A 22010-nucleotide genomic window follows, 5' to 3' on the forward strand; every position below is an offset into this window, starting at 1 on the left:
TTTTATTTAAACCCATTTCTTTATAAATTAAAAAAAGTCCTATTGACATATTCACAAATGCCACATCTATTGAGTACCTTATGGTGTAAAGCACTGAGATACAAAGGGATACAAGAACTTGTGTTTCTTAAGAAAGTTAAAGTATCTCAAGGATATCTACTAAAAATTAATATATAATATATATAGATGCTAAGGGAGTGGCAGAGACTTTATTTAAGGAAAGAAAAATCCCTGCAAAGCAGGGTCACCCCCATATGCCCCTGATAAGGAAGGAGGTGACACTTGAGCTAGGCTTTGCCAAAGTAGGTAGAATTTGGATTAGCATGAACAGCAGTGTTCTCTCTCCCTCCCTGCTCTGTATGTGACTAGGGAATTCCCTTTGGGTGGCATTCCTATCAGACAAGCCTTAACAACGGTGCTGAGGACTGTGGGGAGCAGTAAATATAAGCAAGTTCTTATAAAGAAAACTTGAGAAATGCGGTAGGGTGAAGGTTTCCGTGACTGTTCCAGTTATTTACCCCGGGGCATAGTGTTTTAAAACAACAGCTTATATGTTATATGACTCAGTTCAGTTGGTCATTTCTTTTTGGGGGTTGGTCACTCATAAGGTTGTGGTCAGATAGTGGCCAGGACGTAAAAATTTCTTGTCATGAGTCTGATACCTGGTTTGTAATGGCTGGAATAGATGAGGGCGGGTTGGTCATCTGTCTCACACAGTCTTTCTACCTGACAGGCTTAGGCTTCCTCATTAATAGTGGCCTCAGGGTAGTCAGATGGTAGAGCTGGCTTCTCCCAGAAAAAGTTCTCAAAGGCCTAGCCAAAGGCCAAAGCTTACACGGTTTCTTTGACTTAGCTTAGGAAACCATGCAGTGTTACTTTTGCTGTACTCTCTTGGTTTGAGACATCACAGGTCTGGCCCAAATCAAGAAAATGGTGAAATAGACTTTACCTCTCATTGAGAAAATAGCTTATCCAGAAAGGTGCAAGGGAGACAAGTGTGGGAAGGATGGGGGTTAGGCAGGGGGATTGATGGCAGGGATCTCGGAGACGAGCTACTGTACCTTCTTACATCTTTCCCTGTCCTGTACCCTGTCACTTAAAAATTTGAGTTTAAGTAAGTATTCATTCTAATTAATTATAATTGAATCTAGATTATATTTTATTCTTGGACTTAAAAAACCCCTTGATATTTACTTTGGTTTGACTGCCAGCAAACTGAACTTTTTATTTTCATTTACCTGCCATATTTCTTGATTGTAATAATTTCTGCCAGTAATTCTTTCACATATTAGAAATTGGAGTTGTTTTCTCAGGATTTCTTAAGCCCAGAATTCTAGTAAAGAGGTTCGCCTAATTTGTCTACATGATTATAATTGAAGAAATGACCATAATTGGGATGGCACAAAACCTGGAGTTCAGGGACTTTACCACCTTAGGGGCGTTGTGCTGGCCTGGATCTCACTTGAAGTATGCTGGGCTCCACATTATCTGGGTATGTATTATTCATCTTCAATGATGAAGCCTGTTCTTCGGCCCAGTTATATTGGTGCCATGTTGGGGACCTTGCTGTAGGGCAGTATTTTTCAAAATGTGGCCTGTGGACCCTCTGAGAATGAGTTTTTGGGAATACTTGTAAAAACTACAGATTCAACACAATTACTGATCAGACTGAATTAGGGGAGTGGGACCTGAGCATCTCTTTTTACCCAACTGCCTATATACTGCCTTTGTGCCTTGAAGTTTGACCCTAACACAAATTGAGGGATACTCTGCTCTGCTGCTTGCCTTGCCTCAAAGTATTCATTCTTCATGTTCCTTGTCATGAATGAGGAAATCTGGGTAGGGTTTTAGTATTGCTCGTTATAAATTGGAGTGATCTAGGATAAGGCATTGCCTTCCGTGTGAGGATCCAGCAACAAGCAAACAGGAATCTTTCACGATGCTCTTTCTAGTGTTACTTCCGTAGTTGTAAATGTGTACTAGGTGTCTTCTGAAATTGGTTTTGGGTACAGATTTCTCACACTGGCATTAAAAATGTCTGTCCAGTGTACTCACGGCTTCCCTAACCTACTTCTCACATTTTATATACCTTTTGCCTCATCCACATTTAGGTTACTTGATGTTCCCCTCCCCGGAATGGCTCTTCTCCTTTTCCTGACAAATGGCTGTCTACCTGTCAGAAGGCTGTCATTGATCCTTGTAAGTCTATCCTGTCACCTCTTATGTAGTCTCTCTTGACTGTTCCATTCCTAATCTTGCTCTTTTCTTGAATCTCCTGAGAACTTTGCATCTTGAAAGGTATTTAGATTTTCTAAAATAGTAATCATGTATATGTGCCTCAATTTTCTTACTAGATTTAGGCTCCACAGATACTGTCCATCCTTCTCATCTTTGCTTCTCCTACAGCGTGTAGGTAGCTTGGTGTTCTCCGTGTAATTTGTTTCTGAGCATAAGTACCCAGGAACCTTAGAATAATGGAAGGAAACGAACATAGTTTCCCCTAGTTACATATTTGGCACACTGACGGAGATGCTGTTGGGAAGCATGGTCTTACTAAATACTTCTTGTTCTCCTTATGTTGAAATACAGAGTTGGAAGGAGGGTTGAAAATCCACTTGTACTGTGATTACATGTTGACACAATGAGCAGTACAAACTAGGCTACTTGTCTTCCCTCATGTGGAAACTCATGGAAGGCAACATCTGTTCCTAATCTTCACCTTTGTGTAGTTCACAACTTGTACATAATTTCATATATATCCTAGCATCCTGGAACGTCGTCTTCATTTTGTGCCAGAGAGTTAGCTACCTGTCAAAAGGCTATCATCAATTCTTATAACGTCCGTTCTGTTACTTCCTCGGTAACCTCTTGACTTATTATTCCATCCCCAGTTTTGCTGACTTTGAAAAGCTTTATTCTGCTTTTGGCAACTTTTGAAATGACCTTCTCTTGAGTACCCTTCTGGTTAACCATAGTACTGGATCTATTTATGAAAATAAACCTTTACTTAATAGGAATAATTAGTCTTTGTTGAATTCTTTCTGTGCAAAGAAGTCCATTAAACCCTTAGCAGTTTTACAAATCAAGAAACTGAGACTGAGAAAGCTAAGAACCTATATCTGGTAAGGAACAGGTCTAGAATTTGAACTAAATCTTATTCCAAAGCTTTTATACTTAACCATTTTGCTATACTGACTTACACTCCTAAGAGAATGGGACTACAATAGTCACTTTTAGTACTGTTTCTAATTATGTTAGGTCATCTGAAAGCCTCGGTAAAGTGGTACTTATCTACAGGTGATAGAAATGATTTGTAACATAATATGAAGGCAAATAGAATTTTCTTCCTACCACTAATATAAACGTTCATCCTGTGACTGATAGGACGCTTTTTAAATTATTTTTTTTAAATTTTTAAAAAATTTTTTCATTTTTTGAGAGAGAGAGAAAGAGACAGAGCACAAATAGGGGAGGGGCAGAAAGGGAGGGAAATAGAATCAGAAGCAGGCTCCAGTCTCCGAGCTGTCAGCACAGAGCCTGACGCGGGGCTTGAACCCACAAACCGCGAGATCATGACCTGAGCCAAAGTTGGACGCCCAACCAACTGAGCCACCCAGGCGCCCCATAGGACACTTTTTTAATCAACTAAACGTAATATCATGGTACTCCTGCTCTGTACTGAACTGTTTCTTTGTCAGGTGAGCAGAGTCTGTGAAGATAGTCTCATTTTTAAAATGTGTACCCAGGGGCTGAGAGAGGCCACATGGCTTGTTAATTTTACACACCTATCCTGCTGAAGAGCTGGGACTTGAAACACAACACTCGTTCCATTATGCTGTGCTGCTATCACACACATACCTTCCCTGCTACGACACGCTGATTCCTAATCCTGGGGCTCTCTCTTGAAATAAAACTGTTTAATGGTGTATAAGATTTGTTTTTTTTAGGACTGCTTTAGTCATATAAAATTTTAATGGTAGTCTTTTTTTTAAATTTTAAATAATTGCTCCATAAGTATTATATTTTCTTCTCTGAAGATTGCCTCTGATAGTTTTGTAAATGGATTGTTAGAGAAATTAAATGAAGGTAGCCACTAGGTAACTTACTTAAGTGTCTAGTTTAAAAGGAAAAAAGGTAGGCCATTTTGAAGGACAGGCACTTATTTTTAAAGAAGTATTAACATTAATTCCATAGCTGATGAGATGCTTTATAACTAGGAGAGATTGTTTTAGTGTTTATCTCACTTTTCTGTCTTCCCTTCCTGTATCCTTATATCTTCCCTTCCTGTATCCTTATAAATACTTGATGTTAGCTATATCTTAAAGTCTGTTTCTGTAGAAAGGAGGGAATAACCATGGTAAAAATTCTAATTTCAGTTAATTTTTTTTAATGTTTGTGTATTTTGGGGTGGGGGGGGAGAGGCAGAGAGAGAAGGAGACACAGAATCTGGAGCAGGCTCCAGGCTGTCAGCTGTCAGCACAAAGCCTGATATGGGGCTCGAACTCACGAACCACAAGATCATGACCCGAGCTGAAGTCGGATGCTCAACTGACTGAGCCACCTAATGCCCTGTAATTTCATATTTAAAAGAAAATATGTTAAATATGTGCTTTAAAAGTCTCATTTTATGGAATTGATTATTCATTTCACATAAATTTTAGAAGAAGCAGGATTTAAGGAATAGAGATAAGATTTGCTGACTGAATATTTGTCTAATTAAACTCCTTACTTGGTTTCCTGAATTTGAAAAAAGTATGTATGTCATGGGTGTATTAGCCAGTTAACGTGTGCATGAGTTGAGTGAAAGAGTAGACTATATTGAAACCTATAATTCTAAAATGTCATTTCGATTGGTATAGTAAAGATTTCAAAGGACTCCAGTAAGGTACCTGAATATAGCATATAATCGAATGGGTGGATAGAGCATGCTTAATTCGACTCTCTTTGAAACGTACGTATGCTTGGATTTCTTCCTGTCTTGCTATGTGTTCCTTCTGAGCCTCTGGCTTCTCATTTTTTTCACTTCTAAATGTTGGGGTGTCCTAGAGTATTGTGCTGCATATATGCCTTTGTCCTTCTGTTGTTCTTGCTATCTCCTAGGTCAAGGGTCAACAACTTTTTCTTAAAGGGCCAGCTAGTAAATATTTTAGGTTAGTGGGTTATGGGTTCCTGTGAAAACTACTCAACTCTGCCAATGAGGCCAAAAAGCAGCCATAAAAGGATGGGTGTGGCTGTGTTCCCATACCAGTAGTTTGCTGACCGCTGTCCCAGATGATTTCTCTAACCTTATCATTTTAAAAGTCCTTTAAATGCTCATACCCAGATTTGTATCTCCAGTCCTTATCTCTCCCATAATTCCAGATTCCTATATCTAATTCACTGCCTAACAGGTTTACTTTTATTAGGCATCTCAGGTACTTAACATGTCCAAACCATGTCTCAAATTTCACTCCCCTCAGACCTCTCTCACAGTTTTTCCCATCTTAAAACATACTAGTAAGTGCTCAAGCTAAAAACGTAGATGTCTTCTGTGAGTCTCTTACATTACATTCCACCTATAATCTACCAACAGGCCTCCCTGGCTCTACTTCTAGAATATGTTCCAAATTGGATACTTGTTTTGGTTTTTCGTTGTAGCTACCTCAGTTTGAGTTATCATTATCTTTCACCTGGATTCTTGCTGTAGCCACCTGATTGGTCTTCGTTTATATTCTGGCCCCTGTATAATCCATTCTTTACTCACCAGCAAAGTGATCTTTCTTGATAACGTCATTTAAGCTCTGAGTAAAACCTTCCAATGGCTTCCCGTTGTACTTGGAATGTTTTCTCAGCTCATTACCAAGGCCCACAGACCCCTTTGTATTACCCCTTTGCCTGGCCTCATATGATGCCCTTCATTCCACTTAATTTCTATGTTCACCAATTATATTGGCAATATATTTTATTTTCCTTGAATATGATGAAAACCTAAATGCTGAGAGAATATGCAATAGCTCTAGTAGTAATCTTAGTCCTGGAAGTATTGATTTTTATATTTTGAGAGCTGGAACAAATCAGCAAAGGCTTTTCTGTTAAATAATGCAATTGTTATAATAATCATGAGATTAGCACCAAGGAAGAATACATGTTATATAAATGAAAAAAGCAGGATATAAAATTGCATAATCATATAGGCCAGTATTATACATGGGTGGGAACAAAGACTAGGAAACACTAAAAACTGGAAGTGTTATGGTGATGAGGTTAGGGAATATTCAGTTTAGGATGAATGGTTACCTTATTGTCTAAATGTTGAGCGTCTTAAGTAGTTTTTAATACTATAATTCAAAATAGGTATTTCTTAGAATATGAGAAGTTTACATTTGGCCCCAAAAGTGTGTAGCTAATGTTTGTCAAGAAATACTAAAAACAGGGCGCCTGGGTGGCGCAGTCGGTTAAGCGTCCGACTTCAGCCAGGTCACGATCTCGCGGTCCGTGAGTTCGAGCCCCGCGTCAGGCTCTGGGCTGATGGCTCGGAGCCTGGAGCCTGTTTCTGATTCTGTGTCTCCCTCTCTCTCTGCCCCTCCCCCGTTCATGCTCTGTCTCTCTCTGTCCCAAAAATAAATAAACGTTGAAAAAAAAAAAAAAATTTTAAAAAAAAAAAAAAAAAAAAAAAGAAATACTAAAAACATTGTAGTCTTTCTGAGGTCCAATTTTTCTGGCATAATATTTTATTTATTTTTTTATGGAAATTGTAGATGTTTGTGTGTGTGTGCATGTGCGTGTTTTAAAAGATAGTTCTCTTATATATATTATGTATACACATACACACACACACACACACACACACATACAGTTTACAGTTAGGAAATTGAGAATACATGAGGTATAGTTGTAGAGCAACAAAATATAAAATTCTTGAAATCATTATTGCAAAATCTTATGTTTTCTTTTTTCTTTTAATAAAACTTTTTTTAATGTTTATTTGTTTTTGAGAGAGAGAGAGCGAGAGAGAGAGAGAGAGAGAGAGAGCATGAGCAGGGGAGGGGCAGAGAGAGAGGGAGACACAGAATCCTAAGCAAGATCCAGGCTCTGAGCTGTCAGCACAGAGCCAGACACGGGGCTCAAACTCACAAATGTGAGATCATGACCTGAGCTGAAGTTGGACACTTAACTGACTGAGCCACCCAGGCACCCCAAACTTATTTTTTCTTAATTCAAATAACTGTCAGCCCTGTGAAACCTCCTTAAGAATCTTTTAAAAAAGAGCTCTAGTTCTAGTTTTTTCCAAAGATACTGCTTATTTGTAAAAAGGCCAGTTTTATATATTTAATAGAGTTCAACTTTTAGGGAGGGGAATTCAGAATTTAATGGGTGTATTAGTAAAGTGGGTTTAGCATCATTGGTTTATCAATGTTAGAAATAGTTACTGAACTGAATAATTAGAATCCAGGAGACCTGGATTCCAGGCCAAAATCTTAGACTCTTGGCCAAGGACAGTTGCTTGACCTTTTTGGGTCTCTTTCCTCATCTGTGAAAGGATGGTTTAAAATAATTATTTCAGCTTATTACTGTATAATTCTGTAAATTACGATTTTCTGAAAAATATATTTACAAATGTTTTTCCCTTAGGTCAGTTATTTCTGAGCAAATGTAGTCTCAACTTCCTTTTACATAAAATGACTTTTGTCATAGTTTCTTTTATTACACCATTTTGGCGTTAGTTTAGATTCTGTGAAGGCAAACAAGATGAAGTGTGATATGAGAAAAAGAGCTCTGCAAGTATGAATACTTGCCTAATACCATACTATGATATTAGTGGAGGAATTGCCTATCATAGACAAAGGCACTCATATCTTTCCGCATTTCTTGCGTATCATGAGAAGTATGTATGTGTAGACTTTGAATCCTGAAGAAAATTTTAAGATGATAGTATTGCCTATGGGTAAGTGAGATAGGCAGCATAGCATATAATCAGATTTCTGGAAGGGGCAAGCTGTGAGTGATCAGGAATCATCTTACTGATACTCTGTTTTATCTATACACTTCTCAGAAACTATACTTGTGCATTTAATTTCTCCATCCAAATTAGCTGAGACAAAGGTTGTATTTAAAATAACTTTATGAACTTCTTTATGGAAGATACTTGGTAACTGTGGCTCTGTGTATTCTTCCTTTTTAACAGAATTTCTGCCTGTATGCAATGAGGAAGTGCCTGTTTTTATTGTGAGAGGTTCCTGGAAACTTCTTAAAAATTCCACTTAGTGACCTATCCATTTAGGTTTTGTTGTTAGGTGGCACTTTGTGCACTGATTAATTCAGTTTATTAAATAAACATTGAACTCCTGCTATGTGGAAGGCACCTTAGGGGAAAAGAAATGAGTAAGCCAGAAGTTCACAAGGAAGACTACAGTTCAGTAGGGGGATTAAGCTGTAATTATGGTACAAAGTAGAATCTCGTTTATTATGGAGTTTGAACAAAATGTGTGTATTTGGAGGAGGTAAGGGTGAGTCAGAGGAGGAATGGGGCATATCTGGCTGGGGGATTGGGAAGAGTCTCTTAAGAGTAAGTGACATTTTAGCTGGCCTGTGAAGAGTTTGTAGGTGTGGGGCTGGGGAGGTAACATAAAGGATGGAGGTTGGGCTCATGTCATATGTTTTGAGGGGAATATACGACAGTTCTAATTTGCTGGGGACAGACTACTACAGAGAAATAAATTCATTTGTTTCATAAACATTATTTCCACCCACCAAGTGTGGAAGCGTAGTCTGGAATCTTAATGCTGATCTGAGCAGTTTGTTCTTAGTATATTAAGCATTTTGGGAGCCATTGAAGATCCTAAATTGGAATATGTCAGGATTAAAGATGAACCCAAAGATTAATCTGGTTGTCAATCTAGTGATACATGCTAGAAGGGGCAAGAAGACCCATTGGAAGATCATGTGATTGTAATATTTTAATGAAAAAGAAAAACTTGAAACAGTTGGGGACAATGGACAAATGGAAATGGATAGGGGAAATATTGCTGTAGATGAGTATATGGGTTTAGCATGTTAATAGGGCATTGGAAGTGGTAGTGAAAATACTAGAGTAGAGAAGATGTTTGGGTGCCTGGGCAGGTAGTGATGCCTTTATTAGAAATAGAACAACACGGGGCAACTGGGTGGCTCAATTGGTTAAGTGTCTGACTTCGGCTCAGGTCATGATTTCATGGTTCCTGGATTTGAGCCCTGCATTGGGCTCTCTGCTGTTAGCACAGAGCCTGTTCAGATCCCTTGTCCCCTTCTCTCTCTGCTCCTTCCCCACTTGCATGCACACATAAACACTCTCTCTCTCTCTCTCTCTCTCAAAAATAAACTTAAAAAAAAAAGGAACTAAAACAACAAAAAAGGCTGGTGTTTTTTTTCTTTTTAATTATATAGTTTTACCCCAATTACCATTTTAAATCCCCTGTTGTCCTATCACCCTTGTACATTCACTGTTGTCATATAGCCTATTCCCTTCCAAGCTTGGTTCCTAAGTGCATATAAATTTTACAGTTATGGTACTGCTCCATTTTTTTTTTAAACTTGATATAGGGGTACCTGGGTGGCTCAGTCGGTTAAACATCTGAGTTTGGTTCAGGTCTTGATCTCACAGTTCATGGGTTTGAGCCCTGCGTCAGGCTCTGTGCTGATAGCTCAGAGCCTGGAGCCTGTTTCTGATTCTGTGTCTCCCTCTCTTTCTGCCCTTCCCCTGCTCGCGCTCTGTGTCTCTCTCAAAATAAACATTTAAGAAAATTAAAAAAAAAAAACTTGATATAAGTGTTTGAGAGCCAGTTTTATTTAAAAAAAAAATTTAAGTTTATTTGTTATTTTGAGAGAGGGAGAGAGACAGTATGAGCAGGGGAGGGGCAGAGAGAGAGGGGGAGAGAGAGAATCGCAGGCAAGCTCTGCATTGTCAGCGTGAGACCAGAGCTGGGGTTCGAATTCACGAACTGTGAGATCATGATCTGAGCCGAAGTCGGACACTTAATCGACTGAGCCACCCAGGCTCCCTGAGAACTAACTTTAAGAGATCAGCTGCTATGTTTTAGGTATGTTTCAGATGCTTACAGAACTTCTGGGTACAATGAACTGGAATTTTCTTTTTTTTTTTTTTTAACGTTTATTTATTTTTGAGAGAGGAAGAGACAGAGCATGAGCAGTGGAGGGGCAGAGAGAGAGGAAGACAGAATCCGAAGCAGGCTCCAGCTGTCAGCACAGAAGTGGGGCTGGAACTCACGAACCGTGAGATCATGACCTGAACTGAAGTAGAAGGCTTAACCAACTGAGCCACCCAGGCGCCCCTGAACTGGAATTATTAAATGCTGATCCTTGATTTTACTTAAAATTTTAATGTTTTGTTCATCATGGGATGTTTTTGCATTAAGTTGTTGAAGATAATGCGTTATTCATTATCTTAGAGTTTTTTGATGCCAACTTAAGTTTTGCTTCACTTATCTCACCCTTGTCCTGGCCCTGAGTGGTTTTAAAGTCCCATGAGTGACTAGACTCAGAGAAAGAGGAGCACATGGACAGAAGGAGAAGGCTGAGATAGCAACTCTAGGAGTAATCTTCCAGTTAGAAGTGGGAAGAGGAAAAGGATTCAGTGCAAAGGGAGAAGGGGCCATTCAAGGCGCAGGCTGGGAGTAGAACCAAGAAAGGGAGTTTAGACAAGTTGTGGGGTAAGGATGGAATTTTGAGAATGGAGCAGCTTGGTCATTAATGGTAACACTTCAGAAAGATTGAGAAGGAAAGGATACAGATTGAAAAGAGGTAGTGACCATTTTGGTGACAAAGAATGTTATCCATTGATTTGGAGAGAGCAAGAGTTCCTGAAATGTGTTTCTATTTTAATCTGGAAGCTAAGGCAGAGATGAGTGAATTAGTGAGCACTGAAGTATAGGTCTTTGGAGTATTGAAGGAAGGGATCAGTGTCCTGTAAATAGACAAAAGCAAGGGTTCCTAGTGGTGGGTTACTATTAAAATGAATAAATCTACATTCTAGTAAGTTCATATGTTCTAGCAGTGTTGTGGAGATTTTACATTGTTTTTGAAATTCATATGCCTTCCATAATTTATTATTTTATTTTATTTTATTTTATTTTATTTTATTTTATTTTATTTTATTTTATTTTATTTTATTTTTTGAATTTACATCCAAATTAGTTAACATATAGTACAACAATGATTTCAGGAGTAGATTCCTTAATGCCCCTTACCCATTTAGCCCATCCCCCCTCCCACACCCCTTCCAGTAACTCTCTGTTTGTTCTCCATATTTATGAGTCTCTTATGTTTTGTCCCCCTCCCTGTTTTTATATTATTTTTGTTTCCCTTATGTTCATCTGTTTTGTCACTTAATGTCCTCATATGAGTGAAGTCATATGATATTTGTCTTTCTTTGACTGACTGATTTCGCTTAGCATAATACCCTCCAGTTCCATCCACGTAGTTGCAAATGGCAAGATTTCATTCTTTCTGATTGCCGAGTAATACTCCAGTGTATGTGTGTATACACACACACACACACACACACACACACACCCCATATCTTCCTTATCCATTCATCCATCCATGGACATTTGAGCTTTTGCCATACTTTGGCTATTGTTGATAGTGCTGCTGTAAACATTAGGGTGCATGTGTCCCTTCAAAACAGCACACCTGTATCCCTTGGATAAATGCCTAGTAGTGCAATTGCTGGGTTGTAGGTTAGTTCTAGTTCTATCTAGTTTTTTGAGGAACCTCCATCCTGTTTTCCAGAGTGGCTGCACCAGCTTGCATTTGCATGCCTTCCATGATTTATATCTATGATATAGACCAAAGTATGGTCTAAATCATTTTTTATTTTTTACTTGCATAAACAACTGGAAGTCTTGTAACATTAATAAGCCTGTATCATGTAGCTGTCTTATAGTACATGCTTTTGTGTCATACATGTAAATTTTATGACTGACTTGAACATAATGTTAATATCCTACACATCTGTATTGTTGCACAAGTATTGCTGTTCTCAACATTGTTATTCCAATAGCTTCTGATATTAATCACCTTCCTTTAAAATTTTTGTTTGTCTTTGGGACTATGTATTTTTTGTTGCTTTGCATATGGGTAACTACACAGTGTTCACTTTTATACTTCCTAGCTTTTGGTCTTATGACTGTGGGCTTTCATAAGGTGCCACAGCCTTAGCCCCCTGCTCTTCTTCACGTATGCTTCTTTACCTTTGCAGATCTTATTTTTCACTTCTTGTGTGTCTGTCTGGCTTCACCTTAAGGAAGGTGACTCCCAAATGTGTGTCTGTATCCTCATCTTTTGTTATGTTACCTTCCCAGCCTTACCCCTGTAGAATTCTCCTAATTCTCCATGGGCTAGATGAAATGTCACTTACCCTAAAGAGGTCTTTTTAAGTCCCCTAGTCAGTCTCTGACTGTTGCCTTCTTTCGGCAGACATTTATTTGCTGAGTGTCTGTTCTGTGCCAGGCACTGTGCTAGCCCCTGGTAAGCAAACACAGTTAAGATCTCTACCCACATAGTGCTTATATCACCTCTTTTGGTTTTTTGTTTTTTTGTTTAAGTACGCTCCACACCCAGTGTGGGGCTTGGACTCATGACCATGAGATCAAGAGTTTGATGCTCTATGGACTGAGCCACCCCGGCGTCCCTATATGACCTTTTTTGAATGTCCTTGCTTCCTATGTCTTAATCACTTTTTCAGTACCCCTGCCCAAATATTCTATCATCAGGTGTCTAAAACTTAAGCTTATGTTTTCCTTCAAACCAGTTCTCTGCTAGAAATTCCACACTTTAAACAAAAGTTATTATTTTGTTTTAGCTAGGATTAATGCCATGGAATTTTCTCTGTTCACCTCTCATTAAGTCATGCTTTTCATTCTCTCAGTTCTTTTGTAATGAACTCCTTCCATTGTTTCATCAAATTACGAATGGACTATTGCAGTATTCTGCTGCCTGACCTTCTCTATACCGTTGCCAGGTTAGTTTTCCTAAAGTTATAAATTTCCACCTTCCCACATGGCTTAGAAATTGTTGGTTACCCACTTGGTAGGCAACATGAAATGAAAATTAGGTCTGTCCCCTTTTCTCGAATCCTTTGCACCAGCAACATTTGTCTGTCTTTTGAGTATTCAGTGTTTTTTTCTTAAACATTTTCCAAACTAAATATCCTCTCCATCATCTTTAACTTTCTAAGGTTGAAGCTCAGTTTTCTAACTTTCGAAAGCTCAGCTCAAGTCTTGCTTATTTTACAAAGCTTTCCCTACCAAAGGAGAATTTTTTTTTAACCTTTGAACTGCTATTACACGTGGACTAGCAACATAATGTGTATACAGCATATTCACCAGATTGTGTTATTTTATATATTTTTAACTATATTCTCTTTCCCAGTTAATCTTTGAAGTACTTTAAAGTCAGATCTGACTGAGAGTACAGAGTAGGAACACTTGGTAAAGATCGAAAAGGCAATGACCAGTAAAAAAGCTGCCCCTCTGAAAATAGCTAAATAGTTGTCACTTGTTTTTAGTTAGAACTCTCTTCATTAGTTTCATGTTAAATTTATGCCACATAGTTACTTCATCTTTTTCAATGACATAATAGTCATTAAAAGTTTTAGCTTTTTTTGTGCATGGTTGAAGGATCAAAAACAGTTTTAGGTAGAGTATTTCCATGGTTTGCTGGGATTTACTAAATTTTGATTTTGTTACTTTTGTGTATTCTCTTTATTTTCTACATAATTCTCTTTTTAAAAAAAATTTTTAATGTTTATTTTTGAGAGAGAGAGAGAGAGCATGAGCGGGGGAGGGGCAGAGAGAGAGAGGGGGGACACAGAATCCAAACCAGGCTCCAGGCTCTGAACTGTCAGCACAGAGCCCGACGCGGGGCTTGAACTCAAGAACCATGAGATCATGACCTGAATCGAAGTCAGATGCTCAACCGACTGAGCCACCCAGGCGTCCCTACATAATTCTTAATAGTTCCTCTTACCATTAAAACAACGAATCGGGGCGCCTGGGTGGCTCAGTCGGTTGAGTGTCCGATTTCGGCTCAGGTCATGATCTTACGGCTCATGAGTTTGAGCCCCAGTCAGGCTCTTTGCTGACAGCTCATGCTGTCTCTCTCTGTCTCTCAAAAATAAATAAACATTAAAAAAATAAAAAATAAATAAAACAACGAATCAAATAGAAGTAATAATATTGAATGCACGTAATGGGTCTGCAAGGAAAGTGCATCAGACTGGGAGTCCACAAGATAAGGGCTCTGGGCCACTGCCACAGTTACAGATTCTTGAACAAGTCTCTTAAGGACTCTGGGTCCCAGTTTCTTAATCTGTAAATGAAAATTTCAAGTAAAAGATAGCTTAAAATTTCCTTCTAGGTGTAAATTTTTCATCATACTCATATTGGCTCCAAGTAGTCACCTCTATCCTTTTTTTTATGTTAGCCTGACTCCAGACTCTTATGTTAACAGAGTTTTGTTTTGTTTTTCTTTTAGACTCCGGTTGAGGCATAGTCAGCAATGCTTCATGTGGAGTTTGTTCAGTTCTGGGTGCAGTGATGTTTTCACAGCAAACATCCATTAATTATTGAAGAGGATAAATTAACCTAGTTGGGATTTACTTGCTTTTTTTCTTTTTAAGGTATTTTCAAAAGAAATAATTCCAGATTAATGGATGAAATTTTAAAACAACAGCAGGAACTTCTGGGTTTAGATTGTTCCAAATATTCACCAGAGTTTGCGAATAGTAATGACAAAGATGATCAAGGTAAGCGTGAGTATCAAATTGAATATCTAACTTACACAGATGTATTTTGTGTTTCAAGGCAGGTCCTGTCACTCATTCATTCATTTTGCACTGTTAGTCTTTATTGTCACGCTTCTTTTATCATCAGATTTAGACTTTTCTTTCTTCATCTTCTTCAAAGAATTTTCAGAAAAAGATAAAATCGTGACTTTCATAGATATTAAAAAATACACACATGTTAAAGATTTTATTTAACTAATGAATAACCAGGAAACAGGCAGATTTTGTAACCAGTTCAAAGAGAGTCCAAAGGATGGACATACTTACAGGTAAGTGATATTGCAATGAATGTGTAAATGGAGGCAAAACTGGTTTTTCTTTTGGGTTAGAGGGAAGATAGTTGAACCTCTACCAGACAAGAAAGAATTTGCATTCTTGTCTATAGACAAGAATTTGGCATTCCTGTCAGGTACCTAGAATCCTGTCAATTATAAAATAGCTCCCACAGAATCAGATTCTGATAAGGTAGACAGTACCTGTTTCATTGAAACACATTTTTTCCCCATATTCTTCATTTTTATCTTTTGTGTTACTGCTAACTGTACTATGATTGTAGATGGCATTTTAGGTGAGTGAAATTGTAAACTAGCGTATGATTCCTATTTTCTAGAGGATTTATTCAGAGATACAAGGTCTTTGAGTACTTTGAGAGGAAGGTACTATATATATATATACACACAAATGTGATGTGTGGGTCCTTTCAGAGGAGAGTAGATAAGTATGTTTTGATGTTCAATTTGAAGGACTTAAATGATCCATGTTTACTATAAGAACTATACTTTTATTTTAGTCTGAACTTAATATTTCTTGAAACAGATTTTTAAATATGTCTGGAACAGGATATTTTTTTTAATAACTTGTTTGTTTTTTCTTTCAGTTTTAAATTGCCAATCGGCAGTGAAGGTGCTCTCCCCAGAAGATGGAAAAGCAGATATTGTGAGAGCTGCTCAGGACTTTTGCCAGTTAGTAGCCCAGCAGCAAAAGAGATCCACAGATTTGGATGTAGATATGTTTGGCAGTTTACTTAGTAAGTCATATATAGACAAATATATATGTTTTCAGTTGTGTCCTACAACTGTATGTGGTTTACGAGGGTACACTATGAAGGAGAGCATCTGGGTTCCTTTTGCGCTATAAAGCCTGATTTTGTTGTTGTTGTTGTTACACTTGTAATGTTTCTGAAATTTTGAAGCCCCACATGTTGAAAATGATTTTGAGATAATGAGATTTGTAGTCAGCTCACTTGCAAGAGAACTTACTGGTAAAGGAGAGGATATAAGAGGATTTTGCAGGGGGCTGATGAATGTTCTTGAATATCGGGACTTCTGCTTGTCAGCCTTCCTGTGGGATGTTTTCCTACACCGTGAGTTTTCCAATTCTCCAGACACCACATGGGTGTACAGCAGTTCAATTCACTTCTGACACTAACCACCCAGAGATAGTGTTTGACTCTGTAGGTTGAAGGGCTCAGTCACACAAAACGGCCCCCACTTCAGATGCCAGTTGCGGTTTTCATGCCACCTGTACAGGCCACCTGATCAACTACCTATAACCAGGGGGTTCCTATGACTCTCTCCTAAGGTTTGCTAATTTGCTAGAATGGCTCCCAGAACTCAGGAAGGAACTTGACTAAACTTTATGTTTACCAGTTGATAATAAAGGACACAACTCAGGAGCCGTCCAGCGTAAGAGGCATACGGGGCCAGGTATCGCCAGGGGATGCAGTCATCTTCCGTGACCTCTCTGGGCTCATCACCCTCTCAGCACCTCAGTGCATTCACCAACCTGGAAGCTTTTGGAACCCTGTCATTTAGGGGATTTTGTGGAAGTTCCTTTATGTTAGCATGATTGATGAAATCATTGACTATTAGGGATTGAACTCAGTCTCCAGCTCTTCTCCCCTACCTGCAGGTTGAAAGGTAGGGCCGGAAGTTGCAGCCCTCTAATCACATGACTGGTTTCCCCAGCAACTAGCTCCCATCCTAAAGCTATCCAGAAGCCTGCCCAGAGTCACCATTAACAGAAACTCAGCTGTGGTGGAAGGGGGCTTATTACGAATAACACAAGATACTCCTCTCACTCCTATCATTCAGGAAATTCCAAGGATTTTAGGAGCTCTGTGCTTGGAACCTGGACAGAGACCAAACACATATTTTTTTTATAATAATATCGCACTCCTCTTACTGTTTCTTTTTAGTTTGAACTATCTGTTAAGTTTGAATTTAACAGCTATTTAGGAGGCAGTCCCAAGAATATAATCTTATTAGCATTCGTCACTTTATTTTTAGTGTTCTTTCTGTTATGTGATATGAAATATACTCACTGTATTTGTCATGTTATATCAAATATAACATTATAGGGTTTTTTTTCCTTCAACTATTTATAAAAGCCTTTAATTTGTTTATTCTCTGTAGAACCTCCTAGGAACCTTTTGCTTCAACTTTATGGTCCTTCTGCTTACTGGCATTATCCTTGATCCTTTTGTTTTTTTGTTTTTTGGGTTATTTTCTTTTGTTTGGGAGTGGGCAGAAGGGTAGGAGAGATGGGTTGGGGGGAGGCTCGTAAGTAGGCTGCATGCCCAGCACAGAGCCTGATGCAGGGTTCGACTTCAGGACTCGTACGTCATGACCTGAGCCAAAATCAAGAGTCAGATGCTTAACCAACTGAGCCACCCAGCCACCCCATCCTTGATCTTTTGAAGAAAGGCAGTGATTCTAACAAGTTTATGTCCATTAATAGCTTCTATAGCTATGCAATTTCAGGCATACATTTTTTGTTCATTCAAATAGGGTCTCCATTTACCTTACTTATTAATCATGCATTTTTTTTTTTTTTTTTTTTTTTGTCTAATTCAGTCATTTACTTGACTCTCCATTCTTGTTTCTTCCAAATTGACACATGTTCATCATACAGCACATTCGCTCTCTGGCCTCCGGTCTCACCAACTCCTGTCTTTCACTGACTACTCATTTCTTCCCCTACTCTGGTATTCTCTCTCATTGCCTGGCTGCATTTAGGCTGAATGAATAGACTTAAAGTAGACCATTGTAGGGACTTACTGTAGGTTACTGGATGTTGACTGTTTCCCGGATTCTGTAAGGCCCCAACCATAGAGTAATTTATGAGGGTGTCCTAAAAGTGATAGAGGGACCAAAGGTGGTCCTTCAGGGAGCCTATGGAGAAGTGCCAAAGTTTTGAGCCCAGGTGTTGCCTTCAGGGGTGGCAAACTCACGATAAGTGAAAAAGTACACAGTCCATAAGTTAATTTACCAATCTGACAGAAGCAGACCCCCTGAATACTGTTACCCCCAAAAGTTCGCTTATGATTGTGAACTTCACCATTCCTACTTGCATACAAGGCAACTACATATCTGCTTTTTTTCTTTTACTATACTTTTATCTTTTCTAGAAATGTTATATAAATGAAATCATATAAAATAATCTTTAATGTCTTGTTTTCTTTCCTCAGCATATTATTGAGGTTCATCCATGTTGCATGTATTAGTAGTTCATTGCTTTCTGTTGGTGAATAGTATTCAGTTCTGTGGATGTACATTTCGTTTATCCATTCACCAGTTGATGTGCATTAGGTTTGTTTGAATAATGCTGCTGTGACTATTCACATACGAGTCTTTGTGCAGACATGTTTTCCTTTCTTTGGTAGATGACTAATAATGGAATTGCTAGGTTGTGTTGGTTGAGTGAATGTTTAACTTTTAAGAAACTGCCAAACTTTTCCAAAGAGGCTATAGTATTGTTATATTCTACCAGTAATGTAGAGGAGTCTAGATTCTTCATGTCCTTGCCAAGGCATAGTATTGTCAGTTTTTTGTTTTTGTTTCTTAATTTTAGCCATTCTAGTGGGGATGTAATAGTATCTTATTGTGGTTTTAATTAACATCTTCCTAATGACTAATGTCATTGAGCTTTTTTCATGTGCTAATTTGTCATCTGTATCTTCTTTGGTGAAATATCCATTCAAGACATTCTGCCTACTTTTAATGGGTTGTGTGTCTTACTTAGTTTTAAGAGGTCTTTATATATTTGGGGTACAGATCTTTTTTTCAGTAGTAAGATATGACTTATGAATATTTCCTCACAATCTATGGCTTACTTTTTTTTCCTTAAAGTATTTCATCTTTGGGTGACTGGGTGGCTCAGTTGGTTAAGTGTCTGACTCCGGATTTCAGCTCACATCATGATCTCACAGTTCAAGATTGAGCCCTGCCTTGATCTCTGCACTGACAGCGCAAAGCCTGCTTGGGACTCTCTCTCTCTCCCTGCCTCTCCCTCTCTTCCCCACAAAATAAATAAATAAAAACTTTAAAAAAAAAGTATTTAATCTTTATGAAATCCAGTTTATCATTTTTTTTTTCTTTTGTGAATCATGCATTTGGTGTCATAGCTAAGAAATCTTTGCCTAACCCAAAGTCACCATTATTTCCTTCTAGAACTTTTATCACTTAACCTGTTCCGTTTAAATCTGTAAGCTATGTTGACTTACTTTTTGGGAATGGTGTGAGGCAGACAAACTGAGTTGTTCTTCTGCCATTTTTTTCTCCCTTGAATTACTGTGACTCCTGTGTTGAAATCTAATTTACTATAAATCTTTGAATTTATTTCTGGACTTCTTATTCTCTGCCATTGGTCTGTACTGCCTGTCCCTTCAAATGCCCCAAGGTCTTGATTACCGTAGTGCCTACTAATGATAAACTTTGAAATCATGTCCTTAAAGTCCTTCAACTTTGATTTTCTTTTTTTTTTATTATTTTTTTTAACGTTTATTTATTTTTGAGACAGAGAGAGACAGAGCATGAACAGGGGAGGGTCAGAGAGAGAGAGACACAGAATCTGAAACAGGCTCCAGGCTCTGAGCTGCCAGCACAGAGCCCGACGCGGGGCTCGAACTCACGGACCATGAGATCATGATCTGAGCCGAAGTCGGCCGCTTAACCGACTGAGCCACCCAGGCGCCCCTTGATTTTCTTTTTTGAAGTGAAACAACTTTGGCTAGTCAGGAACATTTCATTTTCATGTAAATTTTAGAATCAGCTTCACCAACCCCAAAGCACCTGGTTTTGGTAGGGACTGAATTGAATCTGTAGCTCAGTTTGGGGAGTTTGACCATCTTAACAATACTTAGTCTTCTAATCCATGAACATAGCATGTCTCCATATTTGGGTCCTAATTGTTCTTTTAACAGAGTTTTTAAAAGGATTTGGGATTTCTGCTTCTTTTGTTAGATTTATTCCCAAGTATTTTATTCTTTTGGATGCTGTTATTAATGAGATTGTTTGCTTAGTTTTGCTTTTAGATTGTTGATAATAAATGGAAATATAGTTTTGTTTTTTTTTAATATTGATTTTGTATTTTGCCACCTTGCTAAAATTCACTTACTAGTTCTGATAGTTTATTTGCAGAGTCTTAAGATTTTTTTTTTAATGTTTATTTATTGTGAGAGAGACTGGGGGAGGGGCAGAGAGAGGGAGAGAGAGTCTCAAGCAGGCTCTGCACTGTCAGATGTCACAAACCGTGAGATCATGACCCGAGCTGAAACCAAGAGTTGGACACTCAACCGACTGAGCCACCCAGGTGCCCCTTAAGATTTTTTTTTTTAATGTTCATTTATTTTTGAGAGATAGAGTGTGAGCGGTTGAGGGGCAGAGAGAGAAGGAGACACAGAATCCGAAGCAGGCTCCAGGCTCCAAGCTGTCAGCACAGAGTCCAATGCGGGGCTCGAACTCACAAACTGTGAGATCATGACCTGAGCGAAGTCAGACGCTTAACCAGCTGAGCCACCCAGGCACCCTGCCCCTTAAGATTTTTTAAATATACAGTTGTGTTGCCTGTATATAAAGATGACACCCATTGCCTCTTCTCAAATTTTCTATTTTTAATTTTATGTTTTAGTCTCACTTCTTGTGTCTGTCTAGTTTTATGTGTCAGACTGTCATTTGCACACTGGTTGTGCTCTAACAGCTTGAGTTTGGAAGGCTCCCCTGATCTGTATGATGTTGGCTGCTGGGTTCAGAGTTCCCACCAGTTCTCAAGTCTTCTTGGTTACTTTTCCTTGGTTACTTTCCTCCTTTGCATGTATGCAGTTTCCTCATCAGCTATGGGTACGTGGAGGGCTTAGCTGAGCCCTTATTTTCAGGATCTGCCTGGTAAATTTCTGACCATTAGATTGCCTGCCCTAACTGGGGCCACAACATCAAGCCAACAAGCTGTGCGTTTTCCTCATTTGTTTCCTTTTGAGTTTGCCACTTGGTGCTTTTAGCTGGCAAAACCCTGGGCTTTCATCATTGCCCCCTTCTGCCCACAATCTCCAGTTCCAAATTGAGTTCATATCTTTTAGCCACAGGCAGCAAATCTACCAGTTTTGCCATCAGCCCCATGCTGGTAAACCTATAATTTTTTCCATTTGATTGGGGGTAGAGGCATGGGAGTTAGGACCATTCCCAGGCAGGAAAGACAAAGACCCTTACCGTTCTTACCTGAAGCTCTAGCTGGTGTTTCATTTTTTTGTTATTAAAAGAATAATTGTCTGCTTCTGGCCAGTATCCGGTGCCCTTAAATGTTTGGTTTTGTCAGTTTAATACATATTTTTGGGGGGAGGATTCATCACCTTCTTCACACTACCCTTAGCCAGAAATTCCTTCTTGCCATTTTTAATTTAATTTTTTTTTTTTTTTTTTGATCTAAAGAGAATTTGCTCTTTAGCAGTCAGAGGAATATATATTCTTCTTAGTCCACACACCTTTACCAATATGGACTTTAAAGAGACTTTTTTATGGAAATAATTCTTAATTACTGCTAGATGAGCCTGTCTAATCTAGTCTCCTTATTTAACAAATGAAACAACTAAGCCCCGGAGAGGTTGTGCAACGGAAAGTTTGTGGCAGAATTGAGGTTATTAGAAACTGTTGCAGCCTGGGTTTCTTGGATAATAGCATCTTTTCTGTTCTACCAGTGACTATTTTAATATTTATTTTACTTTATTTTTTAAGCAGTTGAACTATCCTTATCCCCTTTTTTTCTCAAACCAGGTCTTGTATGGAAACCAGTTTGTGAGACTGAATGGCCATGCCTTTGTTGAGGCAGGTGTCTGGTCTTTTCCCTCCCTGGGCTGGAGCTCTGGAGAAAACATTTATACTAGATAGCTAGGGGTTGGGTTTTTTTGTTATCAGCT

General features: G+C 38.6%; 1 protein-coding gene across 1 annotated transcript in view; it reads left to right on the forward strand.

Annotated features, from left to right (window-relative positions):
- NUS1 (NUS1 dehydrodolichyl diphosphate synthase subunit) overlaps window positions 1-22010 on the forward strand; it is a 30541-nt gene that overhangs the window by 2733 nt on the left and 5798 nt on the right. The window contains exons 2-3 of the mRNA XM_030316236.1: window positions 14657-14782; window positions 15699-15848. Coding sequence (XP_030172096.1) covers window positions 14657-14782; window positions 15699-15848 — 276 coding nt within the window. The remainder of the gene's footprint in view (window positions 1-14656; window positions 14783-15698; window positions 15849-22010) is intronic.

The sequence above is a fragment of the Lynx canadensis genome, chromosome B2 (genome assembly GCF_007474595.2).
Source record: "Lynx canadensis isolate LIC74 chromosome B2, mLynCan4.pri.v2, whole genome shotgun sequence".
NCBI classification, from domain to species: Eukaryota; Metazoa; Chordata; class Mammalia; order Carnivora; family Felidae; genus Lynx; species Lynx canadensis.